The following is a 23,161-nucleotide window of genomic DNA, read 5'->3' on the forward strand; positions in this document are numbered from 1 at the left end:
TCCATAATTGTGGACGAGTGGAAGGTACTTACACCACCCAAGAATTTCCATCCTTTTGTTTGTTTTCTTTCTCCCACCCATTCCATTGCTAATCTCCAGTTAAAAATTCATTTTCCCCAGCCATCACCCCTTTTCCTGACATAAGGGCGATGTGCGTTCAGGTATTAGTATTTTCATCCCTGTTTGGGTGTGGAGAAAGACCAAGGATTCGTGTAATGATATCCTGTATAGAACCCATTTTTTGTGTCCGAATTAGATGGAGACTATCCCAGATTCGGTTGCTGGCATGGTACCGGGGACCGTACAAAATGCTCATAAATGGAAGATCGCTCCAAAACTCTTCTTTGCAGGAAACTCAATCTTCAAAGGAGAGTGAGTCGCAGATAATTGATGTCAAACACGTTTCTTTTTGGATTACTCCTTACCCGCATGCGTGTTGGAACTTCGCAACCCCCCAGGTCCAACTACAAATAAGTCTGGACCTAGTTGGAGTTGTGCAGGTCTCATTTCATCCTGGCTTCATGATGGGGCCCCCAAATTTAATTTGGACCATCCGGAGAATTCGCGGGAAGTCATTTCTTCGGGGTGATTTTTGTTGAACATGGATTGAAACGTTGTCTGACGTAAGGGCTCGAAAATTTCCCGCGAGGCTGCCAAAACCTAGCAAAATCATCGCCTGTTCTGGCCTTTTGGCAATACGATCTTGACGGAAATCCCTGATGCTGATGTACCACGCTTCTTGTGGATGATCTATTGTCCATCCAGAGCTCAACGCTTGTCCTGCCCGGGTGTGGTATGTTAGATCGCTAGCTTTGTGTGAGTTCCGTTGGAAAACCCTCAGTGCTCTGAGAAACTCATGTCCTTCGGCAGCTGGTAATTATATGTACGGGTTCCCGAGGATTTAGGTAAGATACAGGAAGACACATGCAGTACCTCAAAAGAAAGTTCATGTTTCAAAAAGTAAGACTCTTATTCCTTCAACGCTGTAAAACAGGGTAGAGTGGTTAAGTGAAGTGGTTAAAAAATATGTACTAAAGGTACATGTGTGAACAGTACAAGTACTTGTTCGTGCAAGAAGTAAAGAGGATCGAAAAGGGTTCAGGGACTTGAACAAAAAGTTTTCATTTTTGAAAACATGATTTGAAATTTGGCAATAAAGCTTGTATGTGAATATACCAGTCTTGATTTTTACGTAAAAAAATTTCGCCACAAACAAAAGCAGGTGGAAACTCTGAGAGTGGCTATGTGTCTGGACCCTTTTCATGGGAGGGATACTAAGGATGCCAGGGCCCGGGAGGCAAAGTACAGCTTTTGCTATGAGAATTAGTTTGCGGGAGCCTTCTTATTTGAATATACCACAGGTTGTTTTCCTGTATGGCTTGGTAATTTATGATGATTCGTGACCGGGCAGGGCGTAATATCAATATTTTCGGCAATAGTACCGGAAAGGAAAGTTAGGATTAACTTCACCTTCATTTCCTCTCTATCGCTCATTGAATACCAAATAGGGATAGCGTTTAGCCACGCCGAAAAATTCGTGGTATCCAGCTCCATGACAATGGGAGCGGAAAACGGGTCCGAATACCAGGTTAATTAGAGAAACCCCAACCGCTGGATCATCATTGATCAGCTTGGGGAAGATCCGAAAAGATCTTGGCTTGCTCAAAATATGAGGTTAGAGTGGGCAATGGTAGATGTTGGGCATTATTACGGAGTATTGTCAAGGTGGGTTTGCGATCGGTGTTCGGAGAACGCTTCCTATTGTTCTGTCCTCAAAATAGCGTTTCGGTCATCGCGTAATGAAATCGAAAATAACCGCCAGGCAGTTCCTCCGCTGTGTTTTGCTCGCCATGCGCACGGATATGTGCAGCTATTGTTAACCGATATGCTGATTGACAACCTGGCAGATGGAGCAGTGAGGAAATAATTTGACGAATAGCTGAATTGGGCTTGCCTTTTTTAATTGCTCCCGGTCCTCTAGAAATGGCTCATGTAGCAAACAAACACTAGAAAAGGATTGGGCTTACTGGTGGAATTTCCAACCAATAACCCTCGCCCATGAGGATATGCAAGGCACAGCAGCAGATATCCTGATTGGGCCTAGATGTCCGGGACATCCATTAGGGTATTGCCAACGTGCGATCCCCTCTGCAGAGTGTGCATGAGTCAAATATCTGGAACAATAATCCAAACTTTTGAGTGTCGGAGTAGTTCAATTGAGCCAAGATCACGAGGCGCAGATTCCCCATGCCTGACAGGGCCGTTGGCCCCAGCACCAGGGTTCTTGAGCCACCATCCGTCGAAGGTTTCTTTGTTCCCTCAAGGCTAATGTTTTGGCTATTACCTCGCGGGGTAAATTGCACCAATGAGAATAAAACCTTTAGAATTCATGGATGGGCCATGGCGTTTGTTCTTTGCTGCTAGCCACTTGTTCGGTCTTTGCTTCCATTGACCCCTCACCGGTCCAAAATTGAATGTGAAAACCGTATATTCGTTGTTGTGCACGTATAATTTTGTCCTTGAAAGAAGTCTCAACTGCTGGCCCTAGAATACTAGTACCATTCGCCGAAACGTTTGAATGGAGGACAGAAACGCGATGTCGAACTGCCTAATCGAGACTTGGAACGGCAAGGTGTGGGGAGAAACCTACATCATGTGCTATTGGTAACAAACAGCTGGCGTGATAAAGGCCGTGCAAGTAGCACATCATGACATTGATATGTAGTGTGGAGGCATGATCAGGCGTGGCATTGTTACGTTCTTATCCTAATGAAACAGAAACGTTGGAGAGTTCCACAAGGAAGGGACGCCGTCCCAAAGGGGTATTTCGATAGGATGTTTTTGCATCCCCAGCAAGCCATGCAAATGCCCAACAAAGATATACAGCCGCTTCTTATAGGTGTTGTGCATCCAACGAACGAACGTCCAAATTAAGTTGCGCTAGTCCAACACCTTAATCTTCCTTCTGATGTTCTAAACCAATAAAAAATCGCAAATCAATGCCCCACCCAAAAAGTTGGCCATATCGTGAACTCTATTCGAGATGGCCTCTATCAAACCAAAAATACATTTTACAAGTAGATTGGGAAAAACGGACGATATATGTGTCTCTCTTCGCTGTTCAGACAGACAATAAATGCCCTTGGCAAGGTGACTGCTTTGAAAAACGTGGGTTCGTTAATTTGCTTTGACCTACCTGCCGCTGCCCATGTCGTTTATTCCGCGTTGGTAGTAAAGATCCCGCCTGCCCTACCTCATTCATACTTACTACCTAGAAGTAATTTGATACGGTTGCTAGCATCACTTCTATTTATTACACGACCGTTCCCCCCCCCCCCCCCCTCTATTTCCCATGATCTTCTTGTCGACTATGTTGGTCAAAGCGAGGAGATGGATCTCACGACGGACTTAACCGCCATACCTTGGCTCCTGCACTATGGTTCCAGAGGGAGAATGGGCCATTATATGCGCTGTGACATCTACCAGCCCCACTACAACTAGAAGCAGGTGCAAGCAATGTGTAACAGCTCTAGCATGGACTACCTTGCACGAGTTTGAGTACGTATTTTTGCAGCATCCATGAAGTACAAGTCCTTAGTACTTATGTATTCCATGACTTGCCTGTCCCTCCCGTTCCATGTTTATTCAGCAAGGAGAAACCGATCATCCAAAAATCATATCCCCTATCTCGTTATGGCTTTGATAGTATACACTCGAACAACCCTGGTACCTTGCTCACTATATTTTCGTTATTTAAGCAACTCCCAAACCACTTATGGAATTGCGATATAGTTAGCTACCTATTGATCATACCTACCACCTGCTTAAAAGCCCGAAAAATCGGATCAGTACATCCCACGCTTTTGTGGACCGGTGCACGAATTAAAACCGCCACACCAACTCCGGGGATTGCCGAGCCACGTTCAGCTACTTGATAATCCTAATAGAGATAAGAGATTAAGAGATAACGAGCCTCTGTGATAGGCCCAGCCTCAGCCCCTCGCCGTTGATAGTAGCTGTAAAGACAATAGATGGCTGGTAGGACGTACAGGCCCATGTTGTAGTCAACAAACCCATCCCCGACAGGAGACATTGCGCTTTTATCCCATACACAGTATTCCAAAAAAGGAAGCTGAATCCCAACCTTCTGCTATAGATACATGGTTACTAAAAGCTTGTTCATATATATGTATGTATCATACAAACACGGGCCCTAAAGCAAGAAACCCAAATGGGCATTCTGAGGAGGTAATGGATCCAGGTACATCATTAGCCGCCAAACCTATGCCAAAAACAACAGCTGGTTTCCATTTCCTACTTGAATTACTCAGCATCACAAAATAAGATTTGGTTTAGAATAATTAATAAAGAGCCTAATAATATATGCTGACTTGGCGCACTGCATAGAATCTTTTGCCCAGAGTTCTCCATACTCCCCCTCCATATATCTTATGTTACAGGAAAAGGCTAACTTCGTTGGAAAGTAAAATGGTGTTTATTAAACTGGGGGAGGAAAAGCGACGAAATAGTGTGGATTATCTTAATCTCTCTTGCGACCTTGCTAAGCAGGTAGACGAAATATACACATACACGTAGCACAGGTTGGCCCTTAGACCTTTGGAATTTAGCAAGAGGGCAAGAACTCGGTACGGCTACTAGGATTTCAAACCACAAAACTGAGAGTGGTAGGCGAAACTGGAGTTGGAGCACTGCTTTTGTCTCCAATAACGGGTATTTAAATTCGCCAAGGTGGGGCTTGGAGCCACGCTCCTTGAATATGCTAGATCAGCAAACCGAGAGCCACTATTCGGTTTGGAGTGGCAGAAAACGGCGAAACGAGGAACGGGGAGGAAACAAAGAGATGTTGGTAGGTCGAAGGTTAATGGAGCAGAAACCGAGAACGGAGGGAAGGTGGCGATCTATTGTAAGTTAGCTCTCGCGAGCTTTGCCGTTTTTTTTTTGCTTCGTCCCGATGCCGTTTTTTGAATGCCGCCTGCGTACCAAAGAGATGGTTCCAAGGCACTTGTAGTTGATTCCAAAGATTCAATTACCGTTTAATCCCGGCACTTTTGAGGGTAAAGTAAGAATAGCTAGGGGGCGTTTCGTGGCGGCTGCGGGCACCAATGCAAACAAAGGTAACTTTGGGAGAAACGAGCTAACTAAATGAAGTAACAACTTAAAGGGTAAATCGGAAGTCTGAGGAATCAGCTACCGAATCAGACAATTGATTAAAGGTTATATTATGTACAATTGGGTCGCGTACTGGTACAAATTAATAATGGCAATGACAGTAACAAACAACATGCATGGAATGCCAAAAAAATGATGGTAGATAGATTAAAACCCAACCGGGACTGGAAAGGAAATATGAGTTAAAAATGTAGAAATGGCAAAAAAAAAAACAAATGGCGCCAGCCCTTGAAAAACATTTTTTTACCCGGTCCGTCGCAATCCCATGAATCATAATGAAATGCCCACCAAAAAATACAAATCAGAACAAAATATATATACTGCAACAGGCAGAAATGTATGTGCAGAATAGGTCGATAGGAAAAGGCGCTTTCGGGGGGGCTTTCTAGAAGCCGCATATCTCCAAAGCCCAAACAAAGAACAAATACGAATAATCAGAAAATGACTCCCTGGTAGATAAAACCTAACCCAAAATTAAAAGGACAACAGAGCTAATGACAATGGCAAGAACAATCATGATGTAGATAGATGATGCAGACTCACTGTTTGGGGGGCAAAAAAATAAGATCCCATCGTAGTAGGAAAAGAGCAATGATAAAAGAAAAGAACAAAGGAAGACAAAATCACCGTATGCCCGTTAGTGGAGCCCAGAAGGAAATTCCCCGTAACAAAGGAAAGCCGCAGAGTGGTAAAAACTACTCCGCAGGCACCCGAAGATTCGCTGAAAAAAAGTAGATAAAGGAAATTGTAAATCGAATCAGGTTTTTTTTTTCTTAATTTAGCAATGTCTGAAGTCCCATTCTTGAGTCACGAGGTGGTGGTGATGGAGCTTGAGTTCGCGACCCCAGGGCCGGAGTAAACTGGTTATGAGGGGCTGAATTGGAATGTTCGTGCTTCCAATGCTGGTGTCGATGAGGTTCATGAGAATGCGAATGCACAGTGGAGATATCTGGACCCCATTGGCGGAGAACGGCAGGTTCCGGAAAACATTCAATATTTTTCGAATCGTAGTAACTTTCGTCAAGGCCTGCCGAGCTAGAAGGCGATTGGAGGGTTGGAGCACTGCCTCTACGCCGCAGGTCTTGCCCTGGGAGAATTTCAACTGGGATTGGGTTTAGCGAAGGGGATGTAGCGGTTCTAGGCGATGCAGAGCAGATCGAATTGTGGTCGGAAACCATCGAGGGAGGTCCGGCTGAGGTCGAGTGTGACCTCTCCGAGGTCGTAGAAGGAGAAAACATAGCGCCCGATTCCGTATGCATAGGAGGCATATAGGTAACTATCGGGCTGAGATGGCGTTGGCTTCTAGTTGGAGATCGATGGTCAACCTCTGGCCTCGACCATTCCAGCTGAGATCCATATCCGTACTCTGTCGGCGAGTGTGGTCCCCTTCGTTCTCTCGGGTCGGCATGAGGATACTGTAATCTGACAGAGAGTTGCTGCTGTCCACGTTGAGGAGAAGAAACCCAGGACGGTTTTTGAGCCCCAAAGTTGGCCTCTTGATAATGGCTTCGATCACACGGGCCGGACATCGACATTGGATGTATGGGATGATAAGGAGGTTCGACTCGACCATTCAATGTGCGAGAGGATGGCGAAAGCCTCTCTCTGGCCTGAATCGCCAATCCCCTCCGTTTCCGGTTCATCGACCCATTCCACCAGTTCTTGACGGCGTTATCGCTTCGGTTCCCCAATCTCCGTGCAATCTCCGCCCATCTTTTTCCCATCTCGTGCACCATCCTCTCTATCATCAGTCCTTCCTCAGCAGAAATAGGCTCATGGTTCAGTGTTGGTTTCAGATTCTGGTGAAATCTTTCTCTGCATTGCTTGGGCGATCGATACTGCATGTGTTGTGAGATGCGAACCCAGTTATTCGGACCCTCGACTGCGTACCAGCTGCAGTAGAGTCTGATCCTTCTCAGGAACCCAAGGCCCTCGTCGTTGAGCCGGAGCCATTGTTCCAAGGGATTGGACAAAGAATATGTTTGCTCAGGTATTATAAAACAGTTGTTTTAAAGAGCTCTGCCAATAATGGCGAAGCTTCACGTCGTCTCAGACGAAAGGGTGAAGAAGGTGCAAACAATTAGAACGGTGAATAAACAAGCATTAGCAAGCATACTCCTAAGCAGAGATGAATTAGTGCACCACCCAGTATACCAATCCGATCTCGTGAAGAAATATTTGATAGGTAGACAGCCAAGGGGGTAGTAATAATGAGAGGATGTTATATGGGCATGGCTAAGACAGGAGCGAGTACACGGCGGAGAGAGGGAAGGAGATGGGTCACGGGTGGGCGGTGGGCATGGTCGGATTCATATACTCCGCTGGACATAACAAGACGATACAAGTGCAAGAAATTAATCCCGAGTTAGGGCCCGGGCTAAGGTATCAAAGTTTCTTACCTTCTTTTGATGACGGACTCCACAACCAGATCTGAGATCGTCAGACTTGACTCTTTTGAGACACGAGGCAAAAAAAACTGAATCGTGTAAAGGAAGGCTTCAAGGTGCGTTTTGAAGCATGCAAATTGGAGGTTTCTTCTGCTTTTCTGATACAAGAATCAAACAAGGGACCCTTTTTAGGAAATGCAAAAGAAGATAGGTTGGGAAGACAAGGCAAAGCAAGGCCTATGTCCTGCATGTATCATGTATCATTCATGTACAGATGTACTCCTGGGAAGTTGGAGAGATAACAGCTGAGCAAATGCCATACATAACATACATACATGCCCGGACCACTGTACCGCACCATGTACTTGTCTACATGCGCCGACACACGGGAGACCAAAAACCGGAGTGCATACTTGTAGTACACGCTTCTACGTCCGCTTTGGGGATCCAATCCAACTCAGAGACGAGGAAGGGGGCAAAGTCAAGACAAAAGAGGGTCCCACCCAACTGAGCCGAGCCACGGGAGCGAGAGTTACGGAGGCCCAGAAAGGTGAAAAAGCAAAAATCATAAACTAATAGGTTGGAAAAAGAAAAGAGACGAGAACAGGAACCAAAGAGTTCACTGAACCACCAAGCTGAGAGCGGCTTGGAACGAACAAATTCAGTTAGCTTCTGGAGTTAGGCAAGCACACACACTTGCCGGTTCGCTGTCACTTCTTGTGGTGGCACGCCTTTCCAGATCGTGGGGACTCGTGTTTTGCCATTGTAAAACAGGGATGCGGTGATGATTCGCAACAAGGGTAGGCTAGCAAATGGATGTTGTGCACGAAATACGGATGAGGCGGACCATTGTGACGAGCGGCTAGGGCCGTGGGTTAAGATTCCACTGCGCCGAGCCAGCAGACGAAGCGAAAAAGAAATTCTTCGAAAATAAGAGTGAATAATGAAAAATTATGAAAGAAACGAACGCCCCGCAGCCCCATGGGGGGGTCTGGTAAGTTACTGTGTACTCCTCCTCCTCCTCGATGTTAGTACGTCCGTCCTGCTGACCCCGTTTTTTTTTTCCAGTGACAGGGTGCAGCCAACGGACTGTTTTTTTTTTTCTTCTTTTCTCGCTCGGTGTCGTCTTTTCCTCTTGCTGCAGGATAATGCTGACAACAGCGAACTAGCTGGGAATAATGGGCAGAGTATCCCTGTCACTCCAAGGACGGAAACAAAATGGGGATAAAGCCATGGCCCCAAAGGGCAAACCGAAGATTTACTCACGTAACTCATGTTCAATTCAGGCATGCGGGGCTCGATGATTCGGAAACACCCAACATTACATTTTTATCAACCTCCCCCCGTCACACATTTTTGAGAATGGCATGGTTCTTTGACTTCAACTCTCTCTGATCGGCTTGTGGTGATGGTGTTCTTGCATCGCCGCCAAACTCTCGGAGCCGGTTGATAGAACTGTTGGCAAGGGGGAGAGCAACTAACTACCCTGCTTTGGCTGCTGCGAGTAAAGTTGCAACTCGCAAGTTGTTTGTTGGGTTAGTGAGGTTGGTGGCTGGTGTCAACAAGGTACAGTACATATTTTCAGACACATAACCAAAGCCGGGCTATTTACGTCAACTACGTCAATGATTCTCGTTGAGTTCCGAAACGTTCAATGGTGGAATAAATGATGCTGAGATAAAAGAGAAAGGAAGTTGGTTTTTTTTTTCTTTTTTTGAGTCCAGCTCATACCCGAATAAAACTCAGTCTTCAAGAAGCAAGGGTGTAATTTTCTTCATATCCAAACTCTCCATTACGGTCGTCATACGAGGTTTGATTATTCTAAATACTAGCCCTAGTTATGCTGCGCAATAGCTCTGTTGTAGAGCCTAGAGTCCGGTTTAAGAAAACCCACGAGGCTGCCATCTGTGTTTTGGCTCGAGGATCACAGGAGAAAGAGCGGGCACCCAGCGAGCAAGCTTCGAGGTACTCGACAGGAAGCAAAAGAATATTTATTGAATTCCACTCAAAAAATTACCAAAGAAGAAATAAAGTCCGAGCGGGTCAAAACGATGGTTCCAAACGAATCGCCAGCGGTTAATACAAGCAAAACCGTTGCTGCCAACAGCTTGCAAACTTGAAAGTCAGGATGGCAATTGCTTTTTCTATTTCCCTTTTGCTGCTGATCTTATTGTGGCTCAAGCGCATGGATCCGGCGGTGGGTACGAGCCTCAGGGCACCGTAAGGGGAGTTGCGAAATCGAGCAAAGCGAAGGAAGATCTCCCTGGCCTCCCCGGTCCATGCGCCGCTTGAACGTTACAAGGTTTTATTCTCAGACTGGAGAACAAAGGGCGCCAGCAAGGTGACAACACCAGTTAGCGTCGAGATCGGAGCTTCCGGACACAGCCAATCATGGATGATGATGCCGAGATATACGAGGTGTGGAGATTTCAAATGGCACATTACAATCCATGAGAAAGCTGGAGCCAATGATTGTGGGGCCCCGTGTTCCAAGGACTTGGGAGAGAGAGCTCTCTACTCAGCATCCTTCGAAGTTGTCAATCTTCACCACGATACCATTCCAACCCATACTAGCTCAACTTTCTTGAGATTTTTCTTCAGGGTACGGTGTTGGTCACTGCCAGGGCGGCTAAACTGTGTTGTATTGATAGAATGATGCCAAGCTTGGAGCACGCCATTTTCATAGCTTGAAACTGGACAACTGTATTGTTGTAGTTCTGGATCGTCTTGGTCTCGAGGATACTTTTTGAAGAATACAATTCGCCGCAACTCGATTAGGAAAATGCCCTCCCTGCAAAACTTTGTCCCAGTGGAGGAGATAGCGACTCGAAATATGCCAGCAACCCCTGCGATTTGCTATCAAATTTTGCTCAAGTGATGTGTGGCGAGTGTCCTAACGACTCCCACTCGGAGGAAAAAAGAAACACACACACAAAAAAAAAAAAGAAAAAGAAAAAGAAAAAAGAAAAGATGGGGAAAGGCGTTGCCTGCAGCCCGGAGTTTTCCATGCGATTTTCAAACGTTTCAGCCAGCCATAACCCTTAGCGTTGGATGGCCAGCAAGGCCATCCACTACTTTCGCTCGGCGCAAGCGTTGATGCTCCAGGAAAACATCAGTCTGATCGGGTAGATCGAAATTCTAAGTTGAAAAATTGATGGCTAGATTGAGATGATCGCGTTATCAATCGTCATAGAGAATGTTGGATTTGCAGGGGTATGGATGCTTTTTGCCATCCGGGCCATGCAATGCCTCCGCCGCTCAACAATAGTACATACATTCAAGCTTGGAACGCTGCTGCGTGGAAGAAGGCTGAGGTGCACGTTTGGCTCAGTGTGCAGCTGCATACCTCTGATCAATGCAGTTTTCGCCTAATAAACTAAATGATATTTTCCGGTATGCTCGTCATGAATCCGCAACATACGCGGTGTATACGTAACGTGCCTCCTCCATGTTTATGGAAACCGCAAATCGGTGACCATTATTTCGGCTTCGGGGAGGCTCTCCTCTTTTTGCTGCTATATTCACATGATGTTACATGGGCCTGCATTGCCCCTTTTTAAAAGCACTGACTATCAGCGCATCATCCATAGGCCAGGTCAACAAGGATTAACGGACTATATGATGTTGCCAAGCCAACGTAAACAGCCGTTTCATTTTGTTACGAGAGCGTTTTGATAGTTTCACCAAAGAGATTCGACAGAATGGAGGAAACATCGTGGACATAAGAATTTCTACGCAGCGTACATGTTTAAAATAGGCCCTCTTTCCAAAAAAAGTGTTACTCATCAAGATATATCTGCATGATAACGATGAAGAAGATTTCCCCTAAGTCACCCCTTGTGAGAAGTGATATATCATAACTATCTAGTATTCTGATGATTACATTAGCAAGGATTTTCTATTATCTCAATTCCGGAAATCAGATCACTGGTCCGATGTATACCAGCACTGCCCCCCATCATATATCCAAGCATTCTCTTTCTTATAAATACTGCCTGGTTATCATGTAATTACTAGAGTTAATATAAACAATTCAATTTATTTCATTGATATTCAGTATTTGGGTCAATATTTGGACTTTATCCAGTTCCAACAGTTATGAGCCTGGGTTAGCTATCTATCGCTATCTATTTAACTATATTGATATCTATCTATACCGACCTCCTTATTGGCAAAGATATCTATTTGATTATATCTATCTGATTATATCTATTGATCCAATCTCACCGACCTTCTTATTGATGATGATTATGGCAATATATCTACATCTATCTGATCCTCATCAACCTACATATCAATGAAAGATAGCAGTGAAATATCAGTTTATATCTGTATGATTTTATATCAATTATATTCATTCAATTCTATATTGATCATCGATTTAATTCTATACTGATTTTATATCTATATACAATAATCAAAATATCAGCAGAAAATTTCTTATCAAAAGCCTTACTTTTTTTGAATTTTTCTAGAAAGTGAAATCTATAATACAATATGATACTAAGTCTTGCCACTGAGCTTCAAGTACTGAATCTTATTAATGAGGAAAGTCTCAATAGAATGAGTAAAATATCTGAACCTGTTTTCTTAAAGTTCTCTATTGAGTACATCATAGAAGCAAAGGTTAAATGGAAAATGAAAAACAGTAGATACAACAATAATAAAAATATCTATAAAAAAAAACTTGTAGACGTTAACAAGATCAGACAAGAGATTTTCAGAATAATGATATTTAATAAGTTAGAAATAGCAATTAATGAAAATAATCACATTGATATGAAGAATCTTCTAATTGCTTTATTGCTTTTAAGAAGAGATTATCATCTATAACAGCAAATCATCAGTATAAAATATGAAAAAAATATTAAAACTTACAGAAAATATCTAAACAAAATTTAAATTAATGATTAAATATTTGAACTCTGATTAAAATAGAAATCAAGCACTTTGATATAAATGACAACTTCAATATATGAAAAAACTTCTTTCTTATCAACATATCTATCAATAATTTGTACACTGCTATCTGAAAGAGAGAAGTTGAGATAGAAGATAAGAAGAATTTTTTCTTCACAGATGTGATTAATGATTTTTATTCTGAATATTATAAAAAAAAAATACAGTAAATCAAAATTGCTTCTGTTCAATCTTGTTATTTTTAATGACAGATAAGCAAAATAATTAAGATTCAGAATCTGTGTTTGTGATTTTAAACATTTTTAAATCAAATATTATTATCCCAATTCAAATCAGAGATTAGAAAAATGGAAGAAGAATGAGCAACAATGTAAAAAAATGAATAAAACACTCAAAAATGAAGATATCAAGAAAAAGATAAATGCAGTATTAATCAAAATAACTGCTTTCAATATTGAGATGATAGAACAGACACTTAAAAAAATGATTTTTCTAAAGAAATATAAAAAATTTATCAATTATTCTATTAATCATTCTATTATTATTATTATTATTCTTTCGTTATACTCGTATGCAAGCAGTGCTTATGACGAGTCCTTGTGTAATATTAAATACAGGCAAGAGTTGGTTATACAGAAGGAATGCTTAGTGATGAATGATGTTAAAAATATAACAGAAATATAGGAAAATTAATGAAAGATAGAATTTGATACCCACAATACAAATTTTCAACTCAGAAACAATAAATTAAATCAGATAGTAGATTCATCTAAAAATACTTATTTAATAAGTTCACATCTCTTTATTTTAAACGCTGAGAAGTTGGCTCTGAATGTAATGTTGTTCCCTTGTGAGTTTCAAACCCACGCGCCTTGAGTCCTCACGCTAAGGCGCTACCTGGTGGCCGCATTACTCATTCGGCCACCGGGGCACACTGAATAATTGAACTGGGTCTAGAAATTGAATATTTTTCAGAATATATTCATGAGCAGAACAGTGCTGCTGAATGAGCAAATGCTATCATAATCATTAAAGCAAGAGCTTTTAGAATAGAATTCTTATTGTTTCAATCACTGTTCTCTGAAATAGCAACTGCTGCTATTTATTTGCTGAACAGAACCTCTATCAAGATACTAGAATGGAAATCACTACTTTAAACATTAGAAGAATATCTTCATATCAATCACCATTCTTATACTCACTTACATGCCTACGAATGTTGAGTATACGCGAAGATTCTCAATGAGATTCTCAATCAAAATCGGTCACAGAAGCTTGATCTCAGAGTTCATATTGAATATTTTATGAAATATAATTTTATAAACATCTTTAAAATTTAAATTTCTCCTCTAAATAAAGTGATAAGAATAAGAGATGTTATATTTGATGAGAATAGACAATACAACTCAGATGAACTTTACATTGAAAAACAATTATAAAATTGAATTGTTAAAGAGATTGATTTTTTGAATATTGAAATTCAAAAATCAAGAGTTGGCACTTCTTAATAAGGGAATAATCTATCTCAAATATTGATATCTTTCATTCTGATGAGATCCCACCGCGTATAGAAAATGTTGATAAAGATAACAAAAATATTAATGAAATGTTGAAAACGCAATTTATGATAGATATTTTATCTACATTAAATTCTATATGTGAATCTGATTTTAACATTGTTATTGAATCTGATTTTAACAATGCTATTGAATCTGATTTTTTTATTGATATTCATCTAATATTATTATTTAACAATCAAGCATTTAGAGTGAATGAGATCAGTTCTGACTTCAATGAATTCAATATAATTGAGGGTAAGAAAACACACAAGACAACCCATCATATGCAGTATCTATTATTAAAGATAATTCAAATCAGATGATTAACACTGCCTTTGCAAAATCTCTATTTAGATCAGAATCTTTCAAAATTTATCAATTTCAATTATTTGACTTATCTCAACATTGAAATAATATCAATAAGCACCTCTATCGCGATGAGTGGATTAACACTGTCAAACAGAAATAGAACTTTATAACTCAGTGAAATATCTATGAAATTGTTAATAAATCTTTGAAAGATATCTCCGTGATTTCATTATGTTGAGTGTTTATCTACAAGTTTGATGATAATAATTATTTTGTCAAGTTTAAAACTTGTATTTGTGTCTAAAATGATTTACAATCAGTATCTAAGTTAGATATCAAAGCTCATACTCTAACTGTGAGAATCTTTCATATCTTACTTGCTATTATCAACATTTTTAATCTTGATGCTGAGCAATTAAATGATGTCAATGCCTTTATAAACAACTCACTTGATAAGCTAGTTTATGTTGAACTATTCAATGATTGATGGAAGTTGAAGGGGATATGAAATCTCAAAAAGAACATTTATATTCTACATCTACAATATATTTTATATAATCTAAGAAGATCACCCCTTCTATAATTTAAAGAACTATCTAATACTCTTAAACAGTTAGACTTCATTCCAATCTCTGAAAATAAATGTTTATTCATCAATAAATGGATAATTATATTCTTTTATATTAATAATGTTGTTGTGATATTTCACTCTGATGACAAAGAGAAAAAAAATCAGTTAATCAAAAATCTTAAAAATACATATGAATTCTGACAAATGAAAAATCTTGAATGATTTTTTAATATGAAAATTATTAGAGATCAGAGCTTTAAGAAGTTATAACTCTATCAACATATTTATATTAATAAATTGATTGATATTTATCATCTTACTCATACTCATAAAGCATTAATATCTCTATCTAGCATTCTACTAATATCTTATTAAGAAATTACATCATTAGAGAATATTTACTACTATCAACACTGAATCGGATTCTGTATCTACACTGCGATGATGATTAGATCAGATATTGCATATGCAGTTGTTAAGCTCACAATTTATATAATCAATTCTTCTGAGCATTATTCTGCAGAGATCAATCACATTATCACCTATTTATAAAATTCAAAAAATCTAGCAATTGAATATAGCATATCTGATAATGATAGCTTATCAATGAATGTGATTGAAGCAGCTAATGATGCCTTCTTCACAGATAATTCAGATAAAAGATCAACAGAAGATTACATCTTCAAATTTTTTGAAGAATTTATTGATTGAAAGTTAAAGAAATAGAGAATAATAATAACTTTCATTACTGAAGCTGAACTATTAACTATATCACAGATAGATAAAAAATTAATTTGATAGAAATAATTTTTTAATCATCTGAGATTTGATTCAGAGCATAACATTTCAATTCAATGCAATAATCAACAAACAATTAACATCCTTACTAAAGAAGATCTTTCTATCACAATCAAATTACATCACATTGATATCTACAGCAACTGGTTGCAAGAACGGATACAATTCGGTGATATCTCAGTGCACTGGACGCCTACAACAAGCATGCCAGCGGACGGGTTGATCAAACCATTATCACAACAGAAGCAAAGAGAATTCATCAAACAGATAGAATTAGTTGATATAACTGATTTTGTTAATAAAATAATAAAATAAAATATAAAAACTCAATGAGTTTGAATGAGAAAAATTCAATATTCTCATATATCTTCTTTATTTATTCCTTTTTCATTCTATTAATCATCATGTTTTCTATATCATTTTCTATTCTGGTAATTTTTTCAGCTTTATTATTGATGTTATTCTGCTGAAGGGGGTATGTGAGAAGTGATATATCATATCTAGTTAGTATTCTGATGATTACATTAGCAAGGATCTTCTATTATCTCAATTCCGGAAATCAGATCACTGGTCCGATGTATACCAGCACTGCCCCCCATCATATATCCAAGCATTCTCTTTCTTATAAATACTGCCTGGTTATCATGTAATTACTGGAGTTAATATAAGCAATTCAATTTATTTCACTGATATTCAGTATTTGGGTCAATATTCGGACTTTATCCAGTTCCGACACCCCTTCATTGCACGAAAAGATTCCGCGCAGTCCCAAACAGCTCTTTGTTCAACTCAGTTTTTGCATCGCAGATCTTGTAATGTTCCGAGCCACGAATCCTCGCGACCGATTGAATAAATAAAGAATCCGGGCAGGCTCCGGTGTTGCTAACCCCGGTTGCAGTTTGACTGGCAAAAAAAACCAATGCTCGTCATCATTTCTTCTTACATCGGACCAGGTGTGGGAAACGTGATCCATGTTTCGATGACTACGAACGAGCCTGGCAGACCACCAGGCAACTTGACGATTATCAGGACAGTTTTGCCATTTAACTTGGAACCTGGGAAGAGCTCTTCGATGATGTCTCATGGCGTATTCGGACCCAACCCGAAACATCAAAATAACGTTGATGTTCCAAAACAAGCATCAAAACGTCAATAATCATAAGCACTAACTCACGGTCCTCACCTTATCCAGATGCACTGCCCGTCGATATCACCCGTCTTGTCGGAAAGCTTCGGTACTTTTAGCATCCGAGGATCGGACTGTGAACCAAAAGATTGTTGAGGACCATTCAGTCACTTTCCGGGCAGAGGGCAATGAGCGAAGTGGATTTCAATATCATGAAGCACTCCGGTGCCATCCGTAAGCTTGGAAACGAGTATCCAAGGTGCTCGTATCCTCCTTCCATTTCGAGATCTTCGGGTTCTTGGCATCTTATGAGAAATTGATCAATGGTCCTGGCTTGGGTATTCGGCTGCTCCTTAGAGGATGGTGATTTTTTTCTCCATTGTTATTTGATGCTGTTGGAAGCTTGCCCCGCGCCACATGGAAGTAGAAAACTAATGGCACCCTCATCGAGCGCAACTGCACTTCAACCCCATGAATAAATTTACGATATTATCATTGCAGACAGTGGTCCGGGAGCACAAAGCGGAAATCGGGCGATCGACTTGATCCGGGAGTTCGTTTTGCATGAATTGAACGTCAGTGGTTCGTCAGGCGGAGAATAAGCTTCTTGACGTTGTCTAGACCGAGTAAAACCGACCTAGTCCCCATGACGATGGTGACATTGCGGTTATGGGGAAAGCAACCCGTGGGTCCCTGGTGGGGCGCTTGACCTGCACCGTTGCACTTTAAAAAAACAAATCTCCCCAGTCCGTGCACGCGGTTGTCGATGTGGAATCAAACTACCCGGCTTCTGGCCAATGAGACCCTGCGCAGCGAGATTCAGCCGCTGAGTGGCGGAAAATGGTTGCTGCGTTCCGTCAGTCGCTTGAAATATGTGGCTGACGCCCAGCTACGAGGTCTGAGGTCGATAAACAACAAACTACGGAGTACGGAGTACTCCGTCCTATGTACTCCGTACCTACTAGTTATTTACAAGCATCAGCAAGACAACGGGGTTGGCACTAGAAACAGCGATGTTTGGGCATCGAGGTATGAGAAGTGATTATTCATGGACAACGGACTTCTGGCTTCTAATCCGTATGCGAAATGGGCCAATGACCCCCTCAGGCAACAAATCTGACGCTTGTTGATGTTCGGCTGCAGGCTTCTGGAATAGCGTGAGAGCCTCCAATGCCAAACGTCTGAGGTGGATCACTGTGGCCTGTGCGCGCCACAATTTGCCGCCTGAGGCAAGCTGGAATCTCACACGGTCGCGGGGAGGCCCTGTCTATTGGCTCTCGACACCTGAACTAAGTGCCGTGCCAGTGTCCAAGCATGAAGAATCTGCTCTTTTTTCAATCCATTGCGCCTCTTAACAAAGCCGAACGTCGCCATTTGGAATCATCGAGATGAATCTGGTCGGGCCTGGCTGATGACTAACTAGTTCATCCTTCTGAATGATGTAACAATAATGGCTTAGAGTTGATGAAACCATTTTCCGATTCGATACCAATGAAAGAACCGAGCGGAACATATGGACGGCACAGAGTCAATTCCCAATTTGGGGATTTTGGCCCATCTTTAAGGTTGGTTGCGGGGTGGGAAAACCGAACACACCAGGACGGACCACTATTTTTAAAATGGGAGGTTTTTCTATGGGTGAGTTGAGGGCAGGCAGGGTCAATGCTCGCCGCCAAAGCGTTGTGCTTTGATATGCGACAAAACCTCTTGCCTTCAAGGTAGCTTGCGCTAGGACTTGACTGGTTCTGTCAGTTCGCTAGTGCAGCTCATCGAGAGTGGTGCAGTCAAAGCTTGGAGAGAAACGATACATGTGGTAGGGGGAACACTGTTGGATAATAGAACATGATGGAAGAAGCACGAAGACAGGCCTCGCAAAAGCGGTTGAAACCAAGAAAAACATCCGCCGTATCTGCTGGTATAGGGGAACTTTCTCCAATGGACTCAAAATCATTTTATCTGTCGACCTTCGTCGCAGCATCGGCAAATACCTCGCGGTTGGGGAGCAAACAATGTGCAATGACCTTCCCGTTCGACTCAAGGCCTCACGCCAAGCTTGTGTTTATTATGACATCACAGGAATCATCGGACGACTGCGTAGAAGTAACAAAATATCTGATGAATGCAGAACTTGAGCTTGAAATTTTGGTTATTTCCGGGCATTTCTCGGGTTGCTTTTTCACCATCGTGCCAGCTCTCCACCATAAACCTCCTTTTCAGCGCCTTTCGTCCATCGTTTATCCGTTTTTCAGCCCAACCACATTTTCCCCCGAAAACCTTCCGCCGTCTTCGAGCTGTTGGTTGAAATGCAGTTTACTAATATGAATCATCTATCACGCAATAAGACACACTTGGACCCAATCACCTTGGCTGTTTACAATGAAAGGTATTTCATGCAAATTATATCAGCCATAGGCTTCGGTTAGAGGTAGGGGAAGTATGTCCCGACCACGTAGGGACAATCACAAGCCATGCACATCCTTCATACATGTCTTCTGTGATCAAAAGGGTCTTCAGATAAAGTTTTGGGGTAACATGTTCGGCTAATGGGTCAAAATCCCTTACATATGACATGCTTTGTTGCCATCTCAGTACACAGTATTGAGTGCGTACATATTCACAAAACATGACAAAGGAAACAAATGAACAGTAAATTATCTACAGATCCTTACCATATTCGACAGTTTTGCCACGTCGCAGATCAACGACCGTATCAAACCACGCAAAGCTGGCTGGCTATCTTCCAAAGAAAGTTCCATTCGACAGGCAAAATAATCATCCACAGGTCTTTCGTTATTGACATTGTGCCGGACCGCGATAAATATTTGGTCAAACATGTGGATGCGATACCCATATCTTGGCTCAGTGGCCTAGCCTGGACTGACGGAATTATTCTGCTCGCCATTATCGTCACTGTAATAATGCCACAATTTCCACATTTAATACCATTTGCGGCTGGGCAGGTCGCAGATCAGCGCTGTGCTGTGATGGGATGTTTCAACCGAAGAAGAGCATAATTTCCACAAGGCACGACGTCTCGCTCACGAGTGAATGATGGGGCCGTTTGGAAAGTATCAGGTCTTCTCCTTAGTCTTCTTCCTGTTCTGGAGGGGTAAAAGCGCGGTTAGTGATGATGAGGTTATGAACAGCCCTTAGCCCGGTGCAAAAAGTTTTCCGCATAGTTCCCGTTAAACTCAACTGCAACAGTCATGTTCGCAAGTTTACTTGCGAACCACCTGTTCAATGAGCCCAGTGAGTGCAACATTCCGGATTAGTACTAGGCACAGCGCGATGTGCCCAAAGGATGAACGAGCGGCGACCCCAGGGTCCGGGCTCTCCACAGAGTCCCTTTTGAACAGGCACTTTCTGCTTGGCGATTTCGATTGAGATTCCTTCGTCCAGATAAGCGATGGGGTGGGTCCTCGAATAGATTGCGAATAGCAAACGAGAGAGAAGTCGGCTTTAGCTCTCCTGGCCCCCAGTTCGAGAGAATTATGACTTTATGAAAGTGGAGAATTGTGCAGGCTGAAAGGAGGCCAGCTCTCAGGAGCCACCTCCTCCTGACTTCTGAGGCTCTGGATTGGCTGCCATCCTACACATGCTTTCAACTGATCCCGCCCCGCCAAAAACGGTGGGCGATCAAGCTCCTCCATCAACAGAACGCCGAGGTTTAAGCCACATTCCTTGGACAGTCTCGAAATCCTCCTAAAGGAGAAAGAAAATCGAGTCGAGACTTCGATGGCTCAACGCTGGCTCCTTTTGACAACGTGGATGAGGCGAGATACGACGTCCATTCAGTCCCAACAAGGTTCGTTAAACCTGGTGGGTCCGCAAGCCAATATGTGGCATACTATGAAAACGGTCTTGTAGGCAAGCGAGTCGACCCACATCGACACCCAGGGAGACAACATAAATCTTGGCGTACAAATGCAGTACAAGGGGGCCCTTGTCAAGCTGGATTTTTATTGATCACCATTGATGACAGGGATGAGATGTGAGACGATGGTTGGAAATAAATTGATGCATGCAAGTAAGCACGCATGTCTGGGTAGGTTAATCGTCACTTGGGATGCACAAATCCGTCAGATATTGGGCACGTAAAATACCACACTGTGGCTTAATTATTGCAAAACATCCCTTTTGAACGACTCCGACACTGCCGCGAGTATGAGTGACAAGTGGCAAAATGCTATAAATGTGCAGCCATCAAACGATTCAACGAATCGCTCCATCCGGATGAAGGACTGGGATTACACGAACGATCGTATAAATTGTTGGAACCATGATGCTCTAAAAATTATCCCTCCCTCGAAGGATCCTCGTTATGTCCTAATCCACCGTTATTATTACCGTTGATGCCCAGCAGCCGGAGGAAGCGAACCACAGGAACGGGTATGCTGCAGACAAAGTAAGGCGCCTAGGTGCAAAGGCTGCAGCTGGCAGTCGAGCTGAACACTGACGGCCAGGCTTGGTTTTATCCTTGCTTAAACCCAGTGTACAGGTAGCCACAAAATATCCTAGCCGAATGTTCGCCGCTTTGGGTCCAATTTGATCCAACACAAGTTACCATTAGCGATCGAGAGGGGTTGATCCTCGCACACAAACTCGACGGAGTGTGTCGTATCCATCCATCCATCCATCCGTACAGACATCCACACAGACATAGTACGTGGACATGTTCAGGGGATTATGCTTGGCCAATAATCCCCTGCATTTTGCACAAGAAACACCCAGCCTATGACGAACCCCCATGCGCCTCACACGTTGAAGCGGCCCTGCTTGGGTAGTCCGTCAGTCTGGCCTGTTGCACGATCAGCGAATCAATCCTGTCCCTCGGGGTTCCCGAAGTTTTTTTTTTTTTTTTTTTTTTCAATGAACGATCCCCTTGGCACCCTTTTTCAGCTCTTCTGATGGCCCTTCCGTAGTGCACCATCAGATCAGTGAGCATACTCTGCAGCCAGGGCTGGCATTTTCATTCCATCCCCTTTTCTTTGGTTTGGTTCCTTGGACGCCGTGACCTCTGTTTCTTAAACGTTGCATGAGCTATGAGAGTCCCGCTTACAAGATCCCCACATTGCTCAAAGTTCGGCTGGGCGTTGCAAAAACGCGTTACTTTGAGTGCGGACAGCCCTCGCTCTTGACCGTAACGCTGATATCAGCCTCTGCCTTGCACGTCCCTCCCGGCTCCTGATACCTTTGAGCCCACGAAGACGAAGGTGGGCTTTACATGAAAAGAACTGAGCGATCTTGGTAGCGCATGCTATCCCCTAGCAACGGGGTTGGTGTCAATGGTTAAACTAGAGCCTGTCATACCTAGGTTATTTGCTCCCTGCTTTCCACTAGACACAGGAAGATCACCTAGGCAGTTTTAAGATACCAGGTAGTTATACGCACCGACCGTCCCCAACGGAAGGGATTCATTCCCATGATTCATATAACTCATACAGTACTGCGGTGTTCCTGAATACCTGTAGCAGGCAAAAGTATGTGTTGATACGTTGCTAGATTGCATGTCGTTTGTCCCGCTATCTTTTCTCTCCTCCTTTCACCACTTTGCGAACCGCACCAAATCTTCCCGGCTACAAAAAGCCCGAATTAATCGGTTGTCTCCATTAGATACAAAATACGAATCTCAATGCGCAGATTGCGAAACAGTCCCTGCAGTTCTAGCTTCAGAACTTCTTCCCCCCCCCGTTCAAAATGTTAGGTTACAAAAACAATGAAAGAAGCAGACTCCACACATGTTGCGTATTTTGAATCCTTTTAAAAAATATTCCATCCTCACACATGAATGCATTAACAGGAACACCCCGAGCTGCAGGATTCTTCCATGTGTTACCTCAACACATCTATATTTCTTTTATTCAGTTTAATTGGTCTATGACGACTCAGGTGGATCTGTTATGTCAAAGTAATATGATTGTAAGTCTTTAGAATATCTCTCTCTATATAGGTCATATATGAAGCAATTGAATAACCAAAACAAACCGGCTGTAGGGCGGGGCATACAGGCGAGGAAGGTTCCGAACAGCATAAGAAACACATCTCCTTGCCTCATAGCAAAAGGAAATCAAGCAAATAGGAATATTATTCATTACACTAACCCGCCCATCAAAACCCATCCATCTATCAAGAAATCCACCCTTAAGAGAAGCCGTTGCCCGTCTTGTGAGACTTAGCGATCCATGGTCTAGTTATTGATATGCTGAATAAAAATAGAGAAAAAAATCCTATCCCTTTCCATGGGGTTTAAAAAAAGAAACCAAGAAATGAAAAAGGATTAGGCACTGTGTGCTCATATCTA

General features: G+C 42.3%; 1 protein-coding gene across 1 annotated transcript; it reads right to left on the minus strand.

The window, feature by feature from the left end:
- Positions 1-5,963: 5,963 nt before the first annotated feature.
- HCAG_04785 (conserved hypothetical protein) lies at positions 5,964-7,143 on the minus strand (the record flags this gene model as incomplete). The annotated part of the gene is made up of 2 exons (XM_001540895.1): positions 5,964-7,028; positions 7,081-7,143. 2 exons carry the CDS (start codon positions 7,141-7,143, stop codon positions 5,964-5,966), a joined length of 1,128 nt encoding a protein of 375 aa, XP_001540945.1.
- Between the last annotated feature and the right edge of the window lie 16,018 nt (positions 7,144-23,161).

The sequence above is a fragment of the Histoplasma capsulatum genome, genomic scaffold (assembly GCF_000149585.1).
Source record: "Histoplasma capsulatum NAm1 scaffold_4 genomic scaffold, whole genome shotgun sequence".
NCBI classification, from domain to species: Eukaryota; Fungi; Ascomycota; class Eurotiomycetes; order Onygenales; family Ajellomycetaceae; genus Histoplasma; species Histoplasma mississippiense.